This window comes from Sebastes umbrosus, chromosome 12 (assembly GCF_015220745.1).
Source record: "Sebastes umbrosus isolate fSebUmb1 chromosome 12, fSebUmb1.pri, whole genome shotgun sequence".
NCBI lineage: Eukaryota > Metazoa > Chordata > Actinopteri > Perciformes > Sebastidae > Sebastes > Sebastes umbrosus.
Window position 1 is genome coordinate 12642628 of NC_051280.1, and position 18871 is coordinate 12661498.

General features: G+C 39.7%; 1 protein-coding gene across 4 annotated transcripts in view; it reads left to right on the forward strand.

Moving 5' to 3' along the window:
- pde1cb (phosphodiesterase 1C, calmodulin-dependent b) overlaps window positions 1–18871 on the forward strand; it is a 107659-nt gene that overhangs the window by 44553 nt on the left and 44235 nt on the right. The window contains exon 2 of one of the 4 annotated variants that reach the window (XM_037787839.1): window positions 248–274. The exons of the other annotated variants lie outside the window; for them this stretch is intronic. Coding sequence (XP_037643767.1) covers window positions 248–274 — 27 coding nt within the window. The remainder of the gene's footprint in view (window positions 1–247; window positions 275–18871) is intronic. 4 annotated transcript variants of the gene reach the window in all.

Sequence of the window (18871 nt, forward strand, 5' to 3'; positions counted from 1 at the left end):
CCAGTTATTTTTCCTGTGAAGAAAAGCAGACTATCGTACAACCGATAGTAAAATTTCATTCGTGAATACGACAAATTCTCTGAAATGACTTGCACGTACTAAGAGTGAATCTGTTTGTGCGAATGGTTCTTGCATGAGGCCCAATGTCTTTTATTTCTGTCTGTGTTAAATAGAAAAATAAATCCAACATGGTACAAGAGTAACATTTCAATCGATGCCTCACTATGCTGTTTGTTTTCTCTGTCAGGCGCAAGTACAAGAAGACGTCCCAGAGGTAAGACACTGCTGCTGGGACACTGGACCTCCTCCTCCTCTCTTCCATCCTTTTCTTCCCATCTCCTTCTTCTCCTCCTTATACCTCCCTCCTTTTCTTCCCATCTCCTCCTCCTCCTTATCCATCCCTCCTTTTCTTCCCATATCCTCCTCCCTATCCTTCCCTCCTTTTTTTCCCATCTCCTCCTCCTTTTCCTCCTCTTTTTCCCTCCCTCCTTTTCTTCCCATCTCCTCCTCCTTCTCGTCCTTCTCATCCCCCCTCCTTTTCTTCCCACCTCCTCCTCTCTCTCCTCCTCATCCCTCCCTCCTTTTCTTCCCATTTCCTCCTCCTCCTTATCCATCCCTCCTTTTCTTCCCATATCCTCCTCCCTATCCCTCCCTCCTTTTCTTCCCATCTCCTCCTCCTTTTCCTCCTCTTTATCCCTCCATCCTTTTCTTCCCATCTCCTCCTCCTTCTCGTCCTTCTCATCCCCCCTCCTTTTCTTCCCATCTCCTCCTCTCTCTCCTCCTCCTCATCCCGCCCTCCTTTCCTTCCCTCCTCCTCCCCCTTCTCCTCTTCCTTATCCCTCCTTCCTTTTCTTCCCATCTCTTCCTCCTTGTCCTCCTCCTCCTCATCCCTCACTCCTTTTCTTCCCATCTCTTCCTCTCTCTCCTCCTCCTCATCCCTCACTCCTTTCCTTCTCATCTCCTCCTCCTTCTCCTCCTACTCTCCCCTGATTTCTGGATTTCATCCTACTCTCCTACATCCCTGGACCTCATCCTGGACCTCCTCCTACCTGTTTTTTTTTTTTGTCTTTCCTCGTTATTCATTATTGCTCGTCTTGCAAATCACTTTGCAACTCTGTTATCAAAGTGCAATTTGAATAAAAGTTCTTCTTATTATTGCTATGATTATTATCATTATCATCCACCTTCATTCCTGAGGGTCACAGATCTTGGCTCAACTATTCAAACACACTTTGTCTCTCTATGCATTCATGAATACTCTTCCTTTCACTCGCTCTTCCTCTCTCGTGTTGATTCAAGTGTCAACTCATCGTCATTACCAGATAACTGGCAGAAATTATGGGCACGCAGTTGTTTGAGAGTCATAGACAACTCACAGAACTTGAAAGCGTGACGAATAACTCCAGTGCCGTGCACGCTATCTTCTTTATTATGAAACTCTCATTTGTTTAGTTCTGTTGGAGATACTCAGGGGAAATCAGGCCGTCTATTAACTGGGACTCGCATGCATTTATTTACAAGTGCCAAAGCAGGGATTCATTAATGCCACTGGATGCGTGGGTAATGTAGATTTAAGTATCATTTGTTAAAGATGTTTCTGTATTGATCTGAAACATGCTATCAGTTCCTTCATTATTCATTTCATCTTCGCCTGTGAGGATTCTTTTATGATGCAAAGGACATATTTAAAGGCTTTAGAGGACCCAAGAGAGCTTGTAAAAGTCCCATCTGGGAAAATGACAAAGATATTTTTGTCTTCCGATATTTTGTGTATGGTCCGATTTAGAAATCAAACTAGGCCAGGTGCTTTTGGTGGTAAGCTCTAAGATGTATATATTGTCTATATGTATCTTCATACATCCAATACCTTCATGTTTTGTATCTTCTCCACACTCACTCACTCACTCACTCAAGAGAGAGAGAAATAGCCATAAGTCCAATGTTTTGTCAGTAACCACATGCTGTAGTCTACATTCAACAAAGAACAGGCTGCGAAGTCCAGCAGGCATGTTCAGGAAAAGCTTAACTCAAGATCAAGATGAAATGTACAGTAGACTGTAAAATGCATTTAATTTTTTATCCTCATCCAAATCAATCCATTAAACAGGTATGTTTTGCTCTACTCTGGGATTGGATGGAAGCATCCAGTTTTCTCAACCAGGGCAGCGGCCAGAAAAGACCAAATCCCATAAAAAGACCAAAACCAACAATGCATTTGGTGTTGCTTTAATACTTTCTGACCTCTCGGAATTTTCTGTGGCAATCTCAAGACTATTTGTCCTATTGAAGATATACATCTTTAAAATCAGGTCACAAACATATCGTTTAATTTTTTTAAACTACTAAGCAATTTTCTAAAATAGCTGGGTTCTGTATTGGTTAGCAAACATTACTCCCTAGACATATCGCACAAGAAAACAGTCAAATTTGATTCAAACTTTTAGTAAAACAGCATCTTTTACATAAAAATGGAGAGAAATTGTAGAAACTAGTTGGGGCTAAGTTTTGAACAAAATACAAATGTCAGTTGGATTATGTTGATGGGTTTTGGGTTTGAATCTGTGGACTGGGAATACTAGAGTGAAAAGGACTATTTTTCATGTAGGTTACTTATTTCTTGTACGCTGTATGATTTGCAATAACTGGGGACGTTGGCGTGTAACAGACTACTTCAAACTTTTGGGATTATCTGATTGTCAAGAGTTTGTGTTGTCCGTGTGTGCGTTTTAGTCTTGTGCTGTTTATTCTGTAATGCGATGCAATGTTATTGTGTGTTTTTGTCTTGTCCTGTTTATTCTGGCGCTGTCACATTGTAAGTGTGTTTGTGGACCCCATGAAGATTAGCTGCTGCAATGCTGTAGCTAATGGGGATCTTAATAAACTAAACAACACTAAACAGAAGTAAATTTAGACTATTTTTAGACGTGGATTTATACACATTCAGGGCTCTATAGTGCGTATTTACAGCAGCAGGACGGTGTGTGTTGCATTGACTCAAAATAAACAACACTGTCCACGTTCATCATAATGAAGTGACATGTCACATGTCACAACAGCGTGGCTCATTGATGTCTTTTTTAATAGGTTTTGGACAACAATGGAGCTCAGTGGCACAGAGGAATAAGCTCTTTCGCTACACAGGCACTCGATAGTGTCATGGGATTTTTTGACAATAAGAACAATAGAATATCACTAGTTTTATCCTTTAAGGGTGACATGGATGGTAAATGTGCAACAACACACTATATTCTCAGTTTTGGTTTAATAACATCCTCCAACCATTTCTCCTTATAATTTTCAAATGTCAGCATTTTGGACAAAACTAACACTAAAGACAGTTTATTTCTACATTCAGTACAATACTCCAGTTCTCTACACTTTGTGTTAACTCAGTACATAGGAAATTGTAACTGCTCCACAAGTGAAGCTCAAAACAAAAATAGGTTGCGCCGCTCCAATGCTGTTTCATGGCATTTTCCTGTGAACTGTGGGATTGCCGCACAGTTGGAGTAATTGAACGAAACTCTTCTCATGCTACTTATTGGCACAGTGTGTGGTCGTTTGGAGTGGTATAGAGCTAGCTGTTGGAAACTCTCGTTCTCTCTCTCTGTTGCTGTCTCTGTGTCTCTCTGCCTCTCTCGCTCTCTCTGCTGGGTGGGTGAGTTCCTGTGTGGAGGAGCCGAGTGATTGACAGCTCCATATGTGTCTGTGTAATTACGGCCGGGCTAATTGGCAGAGAGGAACACTGGGACATTGTCATTACTGACACACCAGTACAACCCCTCACACATGCAGTTGGAGGGAGAGATAGCCCTCTTCACAGAGGGAAGGATGGAGGGATGGCAGAGAGGAGTGTTTGTGTGGAAAGGGAGTTAAGAGAGATGAGAGAAAAAAGGCTGTAAAGAAAAGAAAGAAGTCTGTTTAGACCTTTGTGTATTTTATGTGGGTTGGGAAACAGTTTGCCTCGTACTATTTTGGTTATCGTTTTTTGATCACATGGTCACTATTGTTCTCTTTCCAAGCCCCACCCCCCTTAGTTACTGTTGCTATGCCTGCCAAACTTTCCATTCTCACGCAGCACGTGCAGTTTACAGTGATAATGGTGGCAGATGCACCCCTCGAAACCATTAGTAGCTTTTGATGATTGATTTCAGAGAGAGGTAGACAAAAGCAGGCTTCTTTATTCTAGCCTGTGACCATCGATTTTAAAATGACAACTGCTGCTGTCAGATTTTATCGACTAGCTAATAGGCTAATATCAGCTCTATGAATTGTTTGAAAATGCGGCCTCTGGCTGCTTTCTTTTAAAATCAGTGGGTAACTCCGGGTCTGAAAAGTGAAGCCAATGCAATATTGGCTGCATTTCTTTTTTTGCATTAAACTTGCATTTTTTCTAATAGCCAGCAGGGGGCGACTCCTCAAAAATTAGTCAATTGTATTGAAGTCTATGAGAAACTTCCCCTACTTCTCACTGGATTTATTACCTAAGTAAACATTGTAAACATGAGTTTATGGTCTCAATCGCTAGTTTCAAGTCTTCTTCAATATGGCATGATGTTCGTTTGTAAATTATGGTCCCATTTAGAGTCAAATGGACCATAAAGCAGGGTATGCTTTAGGGCGTGGCTACCTTGTCATTGACAGGTCGCTACCACAGTTATGTCCGGTTTGGGAGTTGTCTGTGTTTTTGTCTTACAACTTTAGCCATTTTACAGTGTGTTTTCAGTTCATGAAAGTTAATTGTAACATTTTGGTCACCTAAAATGTCGTATTCACCAGTTGTACCTAGCTTCAACCTCTCGTGTCACTTCTGGTTGCAAAAAAACAAGATGGCGACGGCCAAAAACCAAGATGGCGAACTAGAGGCTTCAAAACGGCATTCCACAAACCAATTGGTGACGTCAAGGTGACTACGTCCACTTTTTATATACAGTCTATGTTTAAAGTGAAAATCCTTTAAAAGAATGTCTTAAATATGCACTTGCTGGCTAAATACATGATAAGATAGAGGCTCAAGCTGCATGACCAGGGCTCGAAATAATTTTTTTTCCTCAGTGTCCCGCAACTTTCCCGAATTCTACTTTCAACTGTCCCAGACTTGACATCCAATGCACCCAAATATATACAATAAATATAGTCTTATTATAAATTATTAATTATAAACTATGCAAGTAAACTCGCATCACTTCATTGACTCACTCTGGTCCAAGGAGTGTTCCCTGGTCCTACATGACAGCTCTCGCAGTCACTTTACTAATCCCAAAGCTCCTTATTTCTCATGCCGAGTTTGGCAGGAGTTGCTGGAGTTCAAACTTCCCCAAATCCATTAAAGAGCAGGACAAATTCACTAATGTTACCTACATTGGATGTGTGTCGTAAAAGCCTTTTTTAAGTGTCCACAAAATAATGTAGCCTGCTAATCAAATGCTAACTCCTGGCCTCGGAGGAAACGCTGGTTTAGGTTGCTACGGTAGGTGGTAAGCTAGTTAGCTGCACATGCTAACGTTTGCAGCTTACGATAGAGCAGACAAACACATTGTTTAATCCATTCCTTACACGTTTTGCTTTTGGAAAGACTGAAAAAAGACATCGCCCTCCGAACCCGCTGTTACCGAAGCCCCATGCACACTGCTTCTCCATGTAGAGAAATCAAAGCTTGGCAAACCTGCCGTGCCTAGTTACGGTTGCTCAGCTGCGATTGGACGATCGTTGTTCGGGGGGATGGGTTTGGCGAACGGTCGATTCAGAATGTTTCACTTCTTTGACAAATCTCAGTTTAATGCTTCTGAATGTGCCAGAGAGCAATTTGATTCAATCCACCTGCCAAGAAGAAACTCCACCACCTTCTCTTATGTTTACAGAAAAGGCATTGATCACCCCAAGCTCCACCACTTAGAGTGATTGCTCACCAACAAAGCAACAAGTAGATGGTTTGTGTGTCTCTTTGTATTCCCTGACAGGCGCCTGAATACTGCACTGAATGAAACAGGCTTTTACTTAAGCCTGTAAATATGCTACAGTGGTCACTCCTTGTAGCCCAGCTCTTAAAGGCTTTAAGTGTTTTGCCATCTGATCCAGGCAAGCCTCCAGCCTGAAATGGCCTTATGTTAGTCTGTCCAGTTGCCAACTCTGTTGAGAGTGTGTGTTTATGTGAGAGTTTTTGTGTCTCCATGCTCTCTCACAGGGCTTGCTGTGTTTGTTCAGATTGCAGCCTTGGGAGCTATGCAGGGGTACAGTACATGTTTTCAGTGGCAGTAATGACTCAGGCTGCTCGGGCATCTACAGTCTGGTCTCCTCCACTTTGTACCAGTCTTCAGACACTCAGGGGCGAATTCAAAAAAAGGAGTGCTCATTTTGGGAAATACGATCTGCAGAAAATAAATTCAACAGTTAACTGAATGAATAATATATACAAATTAAATAAATCCAAACAATTAAGACACTTTAAAGATTTGATTTTCTTTTTTTTGCATTTGAGGTGGATGTGTGGCGGGGAATGTGTTGGGAGGACTTGGAATAATGACCTCAGTATTTCTAAAATCCTGGCTATGGATCTGGAAAATACAACAGTGACCATTCATTATCAAATACTGTATGTCACATTTTTAATAAACAAAATGGAAAATTTGCAGATCTTTCCTTGTAGTGCTATAAAATAAATTTATTGAAAAAAGTAATACATTTATAGGTATACAGGTAGACTGTAGTATAGCATAACATTTGCATAAATATAACAGAGGGAGCAGTGAATGAAGAAAATCACCTCATTGACAACAAAGGGAAAAAAAGAGCAATGGAGATGAGGACAGATATTGTCAGGCTGAGAGTCGCGGGGGGAGAAATTGAACTCTTTGGTTAATGTCAGTAATCAGGGAGCAAATCTTCCAGGCATTGGCTGCCTTTCAAGAACAGCCCATTAGATGCCATTATCCGAGCCTCTCTGTCTCTCTCTTCTGCGTTTTGGGGCCATTTGTCACCACAGCTATTGGGCTATTTATTGGAGATGATTCATTTGGGGGCAACAACGAAATACTGTTATTGGCTTCGCTTTTGGAATAGCTGGCCACGGAACAAATACAATCACATGCATCTCTTGAAACAAACAAATAATCGTCTCTTGAGCAATAAGGACCGGAAATGACAGTGGCGGTAAAGATGATGCTGTGCTCAGATAATGAATTAAAACATAAAGATGATGCACACTGTTCTTATCAATTTAAAATAATTAGAAGCACAGCCACTTCACGGCCATTCTGGGAGAAATCTCACATGTTGTCATTGTTGTAGTTGTAGTATTTGTAGTCGTTGCAGAAGTACTTAATAAGGTCCCCAGACACTACTATCTTATATCAACCCAATATCACGCCAAAGCATGTAATAGACCCACCTGTCTACCAGAGTATATCGTTTCGGTGTCATGTTTCATGAATACTATGCACGTGTAATAAGGTACAGTACCAGCAGGGGGCAACAAAACCACTTACTTAGGTTTAGGAAAAACATCATGGCTGGGCTTAAAATAAGTATGTAACCTAAGTAAAATATGTTTGGAAACAATGTTACATCTCTACGGAAAATATGTGACAAAACATCACTACGAAACATGAGACAAATGTCACCAATGCAACTTGCTAAACAAAACACTGGTCTTGATCACCAGTCTCCTGATTGAAAGTGTGCTGTGTTTGCTATTAGCGGTCTTTCTCCCTTTTTTATTCTACGTCATTACATTGCAGTCCGTACTGACTACATAGAGTGAAAATGAAATGCCTAAAGCAAGACCGACTCCTTATTACACACTTCACTATCACATCATTCATGACCTGGCTGCTGATACACTACACTATTAAGTTCAATCAGGAAGACTATCTTCATTCTTACTCTGTTTATTTGCATTTACACTACGTCAAATAAAATAATTTAATTTCTCTTAAGCTTGTCCTTCAATTAAGTCTTGCCTAATTGACATATTTATAAGCAACATGTGCAAAAACTCCACTCGAATAGCAGAAGAAAGAAAATAAATATTAAACCTGAGTTTATCTTGATAACGAATTTTTCTCCTAATGTCCCAGGCTTTCTACAGCTAACAGTTAAATAAGCGTTCTTTCATCTGACTAACTTAAATGTTTTGTATGCGAGTAGCCAACTCAGTCTTTGTTCGTCATCCATGTTTAAAAAATCTATTTCTGTTTTTATCTCGCTAAACAAAGAAGCCTGTTTCATGGAGTAGAGGAAGGAAAATGTTGAAGTTGTATCTTTAGGGGTATTTAAAAAGAAATGTTTTGTTATTTCATCGTATTATATCGACTGTAGCCGATTCATGAATTGCAGTCAACAGTACCGATTTAATCTCTTGTACGTCTAAGGAGTAAAACAGCCAGACTGAGCACCTACAGTAGCTCGGTCAGTAGAGCTTTTCGACAGTAATATGTAACAGAGGTGTTTGTCCCTCATTTCAGTCTGACAGCAGTCCAGCTGAGCTCTCTGTTTCTTCTGTAATGGTTTTCTAGCGGTGATGATGAGTTGTGAGCCCAATGTGGCAGTAAATCTTTTGTTTCATTATTATAAAACTACTACACTTGGCTTTTTTGGGAGGAGGGAAAATGTTGTGGTTTTGTGTTTAAATTTTCTTGCTGTGGTTTTCAGCACAAATCCACTAATGATTATGCCGCTTGCTGTTTCTTTTCTCCCTCCGATCTCTCTTCCCCTCCTTCCTCCCTTCGCCCCATCTCCTCCTCTCCCCTACTACCTGATGATTAGACGGGTAATTGCCCGGCTCAAATGAATCTCCAAGCTTGGGCTAATTACATTCTTCTCAACCGATCTCCTTTTTTTTTTCTTTTCCCCTTTTCCTTCCCCTCTACTCCACATCAGGTGCTCCTTTCTTTTCTGAGGTATAACCGCCTCAGTTAGCATGATTCACCGTTTTCTAAACCGCACAGGTGCCGAGAGACGCCCTTCAGTTTGTGCATCGGTACGCATGCACAAACTAAAAAAACACTGAAGATACACATTCTCTGATGTGTTCACAGGTATATGCAACATGTATGGACAAACCACTGCTTGTATACACTAAAGTGTGATGGACTTTCCATTCAGGCCAAACAATACCCCTCACTAGCTGCACACAATAGACCAAATCACTTTGAAATGGATTTTGTTTTCTTTGCTTATCTTAAAGTGACATGAAAAGAATGTATTCACAAGTGCTGCATTTTCATTCTGCAGCAAAGGGCTTCTACGCTGATTATTTTCTCCTTCTTTGCCTACCTCAAGAAGGACATTATTGAGCTGAGTGTATTGGTAGTCTGAAGATTGATTGCAAAGGCCTAAATGATAGGCTTTTATCCCGAGTTGAGGCTACAGCGGAGAGGAGAACAGAAAACGTCACAGGCTTTCTTGGTGCCAGCCCAGCTCACGAGGCTTCCCCTTCCTGCCGCCTGCAGCAGATAATATTGCAGATTTATGGTGCAGATTGTCTCCTTAATCTGGTTGATTATATCTATCCTTCCTCCAACCTCCTCCCCCCGCCGCTCAGCCAACCTCTACCCTGGTCCCTGCTAACTGTTTGTCCAAAGGGTAATTCCCCACGTAGATGGAGAGATAGAGCAGGGATGTGTCTACTATCCCTGTAGTGTCGGTTTGTGTATTTCAGAGAGAGAGATAATATTTGGTCACACTGTGCGAAAAATAGGCTGTGTGCACCCCGTAGTGTTTTTTTATGCTGAATGTGTGCACTCATGTGTGATGCCCAATAGCCATCTGTGTGTGTGTGTGTGTGTGTGTGTGTGTGTGTGTGTGTGTGTGTCTGTGCTGTGTGTGCCTTTCTTTCCGATCAGCTATCCATCATCCTATCACCTCATTCATTTCCAGCTAACCAGTCATTTTGGTCCCAGTAGGAGACACAGACCTTACATATAGTGCATTCAAATACTTTTTATGGCCCACAGCCTCTGTCATAACCAATGTGAAAAGACCATGTCTGCAAAATGGGCTTTTTTTTTGCTAAAGCAGGAGATGGATAAAGCCAGAAAGAATACATGAGATGGAGCTAGGCAATGTTTATGTATACAGAGCTTCCCAGTGCTCTGAAAGTAGGCTGTAGGAGAATTTGAGTACCTAGGGAAGGAGCTCTGAGTGATCTTGCATGACCAGAATTTGGAAAAAGTTAGATAAACGTTACGTCGTGGTGTTAACCTTGATTGTGTCCAGAGGCAACGCTTTTTAACTGAATGAAGTGCTACATTTATGTCGTTGTTGGGAGGTAGTCTGATGTCCTGAGATGTCCTGAGGTGAAATATCAGTCATTGTCAGGAATTTCTATTTTTTTCCAACCCAAAAATCAAAGATTAAAGACATTTCCCTCACAAATTAGTGGTATTGTCTTTTTGACTGATATGGGACATGTAATGTTTTATACATATAAATGTTGCAGTATCGACAATTTTGCAACTTTACAAATCTGTTAATTAGTGACAACATTTCCTCATTATGTTATTAGAAAATGTAATGTGGGTTTTTGCAAATTAGTTGTATGTAAATGCAATTTGTAGGAGACAAGGTTGCACTTAAAGATGTTCTTATGTAGTGCATTACTGGATGTGAAGCCTCTGTGTGTATGGGCATGCTCTCTGGACTGGATGTGATTAGGGGACATTTTTGGTCTGGTGGCTATAGCGAGTGCCAAAATCCATCTCATCCAGTACTGCCATGTGCTATTTTTGTCCTGTAAGTGCATGGGATAGGACATGTTGGGATCAGTGTAATGAAACGACCGAATCGACAATTTACAACAAAACTAAAGATTAGGAAGTTCAAAATTTTTTAGTATTTATTATCTTATCTTTACTTTAAACTGGCTGTAATCAATATTTTTATGATTACAATGTATCAAATGACTGAATGTAAAAGCAACGCAAAAGGTAGTGATGAGCCTACAGAGAATTATCTTCCAAATCGGCTTTACACAGTTTTATAGCGAGTTTAAGCTCACCAGCTCTTTATTTCACTTTCACCACTGTCATTGCTTCGTCTTCTTTTTAAAATAAATAAATAAAGCATTCAGCCATTGTTGGATGGTAGCCAAGTAGATAATGGCTTGATTAGTGATGTGGTGTTTTGCAGCTTGTTGCTGCTTAGCTGTTATGTAAACAGTGGACAGTGAAGGATTTGGCATTGTAAAGTGAAACATGCTGTTTGTCACTTGGTAGAAAGCTCTTTTGTCAAATATGGAAGGATTAATAAACACTTCAGTTGTGTGCTTCTGTTTGTGTGCGTGACTGACTGAGACAGCGTGACAAGATTACAAGCATTCATCATACCTGCTTTTCTGTGTGTGTGTTTAATGCATGAACTGCTTTGTATAAATGTGTGAGCGGGTGTGTTTTCGTTGATGTTAATTTGGGAGGAATGCTGTGATTCACAGCAGTGACGCAGTTTGGGCTCTGCTTTCTGTCACCGTTTTTTAAATGCTCTGTTGGACACGCTGGACTAAACATCCTTTCCAGAAAATAAACATTGAGCACAGTAGTTCACTTTTACACAGTTCAATTCATGGGGACTTCACACTGTATGCCTCACTTCCTCAATCATGGTCAATATCCTGACACATACAGTATAGTGTGACAGACACAAGTTTACATAGTTGGATTTAGAGAATTCTTCTCTAGAATTACTGAACAAAGAAAGCAGTGAGTTACAGTATGCTGCATCACAAGATGATATTGAAATGATTAGATCTTTCTGTGCTGGAGGCTGTTACTTTTTTTTATGAATGATCATAATTAAATACAATATATGAATTATAATGTATTCAGATAAAGATATTTTTTAATATAAAATGTTTACTTTGCAACTTTTGCATCATTTTATTACTAAAAAAGAAGCAGACAGGCACTAATGAAATGAAGATCAGCTTTAGCTCATGTTGAGCTGTGTGGGTCAAATTGTTGCATCAAAATATTTTGATGGCATTAAAATGGCTTAAATTCAATTAAATGAACACTTGAAAAACGGTAACACTTTAACCCACACTATTTAGCAATCATAAATACTTTCTTCACAACACACCATAATTTAGTTGTAAGCAGATAGTAGGAGATGTTTTAAGTAAGGGATAATGTACAGTGAGCCGGTCATTGTTGTGAAATAAACCCCGACAGGGCGATGATGCACCCCAAAGCAAAGCAGACGGGTCTTGCATTGCACTGAAGGTACATTATACTGCTTATTACATGGCTACTTACTTAAGAAATCAATAATTTGACACAAAAACGGTCCGCCAGAGTCTGACATCAGAACTGCGCCCATAGCAACAGTCTGTTATACATAGCAACGGTCTTCTATCAAGAAATAACAGACTGTGGAACGCTGTGATTGACCAATCAGAATCAAGTATTCAACAAAGCCGTGTAATAAAAATAAAATAGCACTTAAATAGTCCCTATACAGGCTTACCACTACTGTAGCATCTATTAAGCGTCTTTGAGATTAATATAAAGCGCTATATAAATCCAATATATTATTATTAGCATGTCCAATACTGGATTTCTGAGGCAGAAAATGACATCTGTATTTTGGAGTTTTAAAAAATCCAATAAAGACGTGTCTGCCGATTGTAATATTTCTAACAAGCTTACTGTATATACTGTGACAAATACTACTTTGGTGCAGAATGACTCATTATTTTCTCCATTTGTAACCCCCTTAGTAAATGGACACACACACCATGGGACCGATGTATAATCTGATGTACTATATTTATTTTTTTGTGCACTACATGTGCAGCCCCATTTGCACTCCGACAGTTACAGAAAAATACACGACTAACAGATGTTTCAAAGCAAAACTGTCTGTGTGCATGAGTGTGTAGAAGGTGAAGGGTGTCTGTCTACTATAGTACACACTTCATTAGCAGGGCCTCTCATCAAACTGGTTGTCTAACTGAGACTTCTTTTCCCAGTCCGACAATCTGAAGTAAATAAATGGCCAGCGAGCTCAACAACCCTCTCATCTCCACACTACTGTCTGTTCCTGCTGAACATAATGATGCTTAATTGAGTCATAAAAGAAATGCAAATTTTGCCAAGCGTGGTGTTTGATGGAGACATTTGGTGTTTCTAGATGCCTTAAAGGGATAGTTTGGCTTTGGTGGAATGACTTTTTTCTCTACTTGTAAACATTTGGAAAGCTTTTTGTAACCAGGTTACAATGAGAGGACGAGCATCAAAACCATCTGTATCCATCCATCCGTGTTCTAGCACATTAGCATATATTATGTTAAGTAATATAACAGGAAAGTCATTTTCTTTTTTTTCATGGTAAAAGCATCTAGGCAATGTGAAACGGTCTTGACTTTTATTCAGTGGCTTGGCAGTTAATTAGTTGTAAAAACAAAATGTTAATGTTTAGCATTAGTAAAATCCAACAGAGCAAAACACTGTCTAGTTTAAAGTGATTATACTGAGGGAGGCTGTCAAAGTTAGCGTGAATTTGTTTTAACGCCACTAATTTCTTTAATGCATTAACGCAAATAGGTTGTAGAGGGCTCAGTTTTAAAGAGTGAATACACTGGTATCATGTTAAACTAGAAAACCTAAGGAATCAATTGGTACCAACCATGTCATGCTAGCTTGTCGGAAAGGGGGCTAAATAACGCTCCAAACTTATGCAAAATTTTGGCAAGAAAAAAACTGGCATGACCATTTTCAAAGGGGTCCCTTGACCTATGACCTCAAGATATGTGAATGAAAATGGGTTCTATGGGTACCCACGAGTCTCCCCTTTACAGACATGCCCACTTTATGATAATCACATGCAGTTTGGGGCAAGTCATAGTCAAGTCAGCACACTGACACACTGACAGCTGTTGTTGTCTGTTGGGCAGCAGTTTACCATGTTATGATTTGAGCATATTCTTTATGCTAAATACAGTACCTGTGAGGGTTTCTGGACAATATTTAACATTGTTTTGTGTTGTTAGTTGATTTCCAATAATACATATATGCATACATTTGCATAAAGCAGCATATTTGGCCACTCCAATGTTGATAAGAGTATTAAATACATGACAAATCTCCCTTTAAGGTACATTTTGAACAGATAAAAAAATGTACGATTCATTTGCGATTAATCACAAATATTTGAATCGATTGACAGCCCTAGTGGTTTTGAGTGCCATTTAATCTTTCCATTACAATTTGGGTAAAGTTAGTAGTGGTTGGAATATCTTCCAAAGTGATGCTGTATCTTTTAAAAGCATCAAGTTAACACACTGTAGGTATTTTCTTCTTGGCCCAAAGCAAATGTCAGGAATTACATTTGTGGTTTTTCCACCTTGTCTACCTGCCACTTGTATTGTTGTTTATTTACCTCGGTTAGTGATTTCCTACATCACCCAGAGTGACTTCAGACACCCTCAGAGAATGGGTTTGAACTTATAACTCTCTTTACCTACATATTTATAACCCAAAGCTCTACAAGAGCAAAAAAAAGTACTTTACTCAACTTTACTTAACTTTATTGATCCTGGTGGGAACTAAAGGTGCCTTCAAATGGTGTCGTGTTTACCGTGTTCACTAGAAGAGTCCATATGAACGCCCCCCTCTTGTGGTATTCACGACCTCGTAACTGGAAAGTTTCTGAAAGCTCAGAGTTCACGACTTGTGACGTGTTTGTTGACGTTGTCAGAAATGACGAAGGCCATGGAAGTAAATTTTTCGGTGCATAATAAGTAAATGTATTGTAATTTTAGTCGTATATTTTTCTTCATAACTTTATAATATGTCTGAGAAAAATGTTAATATTTCCAACGGCCTCATCTTTTTCCTCTGTCACTATGTCTTTGCATATCCTGCATTATGTTACCCACTTGTTAGCTTGCTTAATTGTTAGTCTCTGAGGCTTCAAGACGCCGACAGTAACGTTAATATTGCTGTTGCTTAGCAGCGGTGATCTTCAAGACTTAACCACTTGAACGCCAAGCGTATCGTGTACACGACTTCCCATGTTGTAAACACAAGCTCAGGAGTCTCATTTGAAGGCACCCTACTACATCATCATTTTTAAGTGTTGAAGTCTGTATTTCAGGCTGGATTTGCGTCACCTTTTTTGCTCCGACAAAACAATTTAATTTTAATAGCAAGAATGATGGACTGACAACTTAAACGCCATCACAGGAGCTATTACTGCTCAGGCGTTCGAGACACAACTGTCTCATTAAGTGAAGAGAAATATGTTGTTTCAGGGAAAATGGGGAATGAAAAGATGAATGATTTAATATGTTATGATTAAAAAAAATAGGACAAATTTGGCGTTGAAAATATAAAGCAGTGAAATGATGAATGGGAGAGGAAAATGAATTAATGCTTTATTTTTACAACCTATTTAAATGATTTAACTACTCTATTAATTATTTATGCATTAATTTGTACTCTCCTTCTAGCTTATTGGCCTCGAAAGAAAAGACTGAACCTTTATTGACAAAAACCTGTATGTTCTACCTCAGATACAATTCCCTATTCTCTATGGAGTTGGCCATTGTGTTGAGAGCTCATAATAGGATCGTACTCTCCTGCCTGTAGCGTACTGTGGTGAATGTTTAGCTGTTCACATAATACCCAAGGACACATAACAACTCTTAACTCAAGGTTTGTTTGTTTTTTTCAATGAATTCTGTACGAAAGCTCAGCATAAATGTGATATTATTTATATTTTACCAGGGACAGTTATGGGTGTTGTGTGGTGCAGGAATGCGCATATGTGAGGCACTCCAACTGGACTGAATAATGGTTCATTGAGGATAAAGGCTGCGCTTGCAAGGTCTTTTCTGTGTTGTGTGGTGTGGCCCATTGCCAAATAAAGTGCATTCTGGTGTCCTTGTTTGTCCAAAGGTTGAAGGACAGAGCAGTGATGACCTCTCTCACCACAGTGCACCACTTTTCAGCTTTTATTGATCCATCTGTGTGGTTGTGTGTTCATGTGTGTGACAAGGACAAGGACAGAGCTGTGTTATCATGGTCCCTCCTTCTCTCTTTATATCTCATTGTCTCCTCCTCTTTGTGTTGTAGAATTAACCACAATTATCTCTACGTGATCATATCTAATTTAGCTAAAGAGGATAGGGCACCGTGTTTGGGACACAGCTTTTGTTTCTGTGCTGGCACACTTGATCTCGTCATCAGAGTAACACCGAGGCAGCCATAGTTGGCTATCACTACGTCTGGATTAGTGCCGTAATAACCTCTAATAGACTCAGAGCATTATGCACTATCTGTTATTATGTTCTGGCTTACAGTGAAACAGATAATCTAATTGAATGCGCTGTTTTCTCTACCTCTCCTATTTCATTGAGTTAGCTCACTGACCTGTGTGTGTGTGTTTGTGTTTGTGTGTGTTCACCCAGAAGTCACCCATGACATTTTTTTTGCCTCAGGGATGTGATTACCTTTACATTAAGTGCAGTTTAAGGTTATGTCAGCAAAACCTCCCTCTGTATCTATCAATAACCTTCACATCTGCACTTCTCAGTGCTTCTGGGTCTTTATTTGTCTCCTATGAGATAACACACATACTTAAATCGCCCATGAAAGGACAGGCAAAGTCGATTGTGACACTCCATTGTAACAACATTTCCCCAGCTGGACCCTCCCTGGAGTCCCACTACACATTGAACCGTCTAACATTGTCTCTTTGGTTGTCATTGTTGCTATTTTGTACAGCTTGTCAAAGCTGGAATGCATTCATTGTGGACATTTCCCACCAAACAAACTCCAAAAGCTTTCTTATAATGACATATTAACCTTATTGTCTAGATTCTTTACCACACTCTACCCTTTGATGGTATCACACATTGACCAAATTACTAAACATAATTATAGCGTGTGGAGTTTATTGAGAACACAATATATGTCAATCAGCTGCCATTTGGAGCCAAGACATGCAGAGTTGCCATGTGTAGCTTTATTAATATTGCACAGTGCCCAAACTGTTTATACTGAGTATGTTTCAAGTGATTAAACATTGGGTTTTATAAGGTTGTTTTATCCTGTTGTTGTTGGTATGCAGGGGAAATGTCATCAACTGACCATGTACTTTATTGTGACAGAACATTTTATATTATTTCCTGCAGTGATGAAGCCAGACAGGTGTTACTGTGGCTGAAGCCAGGATTTTAAAACTACGATTCCTATGATTCATTCATGTTTGTTTGTATTTTTATTTATTTAACCTTCATTTAGTCAGGATAATCCCACTGAGATTTTGAATCTCATTTGCAAGTGGGTCCTGGCCAAGATGGCAGCTTAAAAGTTTCACACCAGCACCACATAAAACCAAGAAATGCATAGATATAAATTTACTGAATCGTAATTTATTATTAAAATAATAAATCGTACACCAACAACTTGGTAAAAAATCTTCAAAATTAACAGGAATAACAATTCAAGTGAAAACCTTATTAATGTAGTAACAAATTGATCAAAACTTAAACTGGAATCGAAATTCCAGTATATAATATATAATATATATAGTACAAAAACATTTTAATTGAATTAAATAGATCGGCTCCATTGTCACCAAATCCGATCCAGCTATTTGAGTCACAAACGAAAAACTAAAACTAAAAACCGACAGCAAGTTACATCCACATCAACATCCGGCTGTGGCTCAGAGGTAGAGGGGGTCGCCCTCCAATCGGAAGGTTGGCAGTTTGATCCCAGGTCCTCCAGTCCACATGTTGAAGTGTCCTTAAGCAAGATACTTAACCCTATATTGCTCCCGAAGGCTGTGCCATTGGCGTGTGAATCGGTATTTAGATTAGATCCTGATGGGCAGGTTGGCACCTTGCATGGCAGCCTCTGCCATGAGCGTATGAATGTGTGTATGAATGGGTGAATGCGCTATGAGTGGTCAAAAGACTAGACAGGCGCTATATAAAGGCACGTCTACTTACCATTTACAAGTGATGTGTTGTTTATAGATAGCTGTAAAGCTAACACTGACTAATCTGTTATTGCTGTAACTAATCTGCTAAAGTGCAGAAGGTATTTTTCTTATGGCTTGGAGTTAGGCTGTCTCTATTTTGCATGTAGCACAGGAAGAGGGATTGCAATCAGATTTGTGATCTGGAGACGCATACATGTAAGCGGACGCGTCTTACTGTAAATCTCATCTGGATTTTACGATATGAGACACTTGGCATGACAAGTGTAGTTTCCCCGAGGAGCATTTAAATCAGCACAAACATTACATTTACCTAGTAATGTCACATTTATTGTGCATTATAGGTGTAATAAGATTTTAAGATGCTTGATATCAAAAGGCTCATTTCAATCCTGCGAGCGAGCGAGGGAAGCGAAGGCTGCTATCAGGGTGGTGTGAAGGATGAGGATAGGACTGAGGAAGGAGAGAGAAAAAGTGAGAGGAACAGTGAAGAATATTTGTCAGATGAAGTGGGACTACGTCTTATTCAGATGTCTTTTATATTCTAAAATACAGTAATCCTTTCTTAGTTAAGAGGCTAGAAAAGACAGCATATATTAATCACAGAAAAAAGGCCTTTTTACTGGCAGCTAAAATGAGTTGCCAAGAGCAGACAATCACCCATGAGGCTTTTGAGTCCCTCTGCCAAACCAACAACTCCATCCTCCAGCACTTCAAGAAGCTCAGTATAAACACTGAAATGCTTTCTCCACAAAGAATCCCATGTAGACAAGATGGCTCCTCAGAAACAGGTCAGTGACCTCTACGATAATGTTGGCCCTTTCAGAGCACCCTCTGACAACCCGGATTCAGGCAAACGACCTGGAGAAGACTGACCTTTACAATAAAATCAAATGTCTGTTGAAATGGTGGACATCAACAAAGTCCT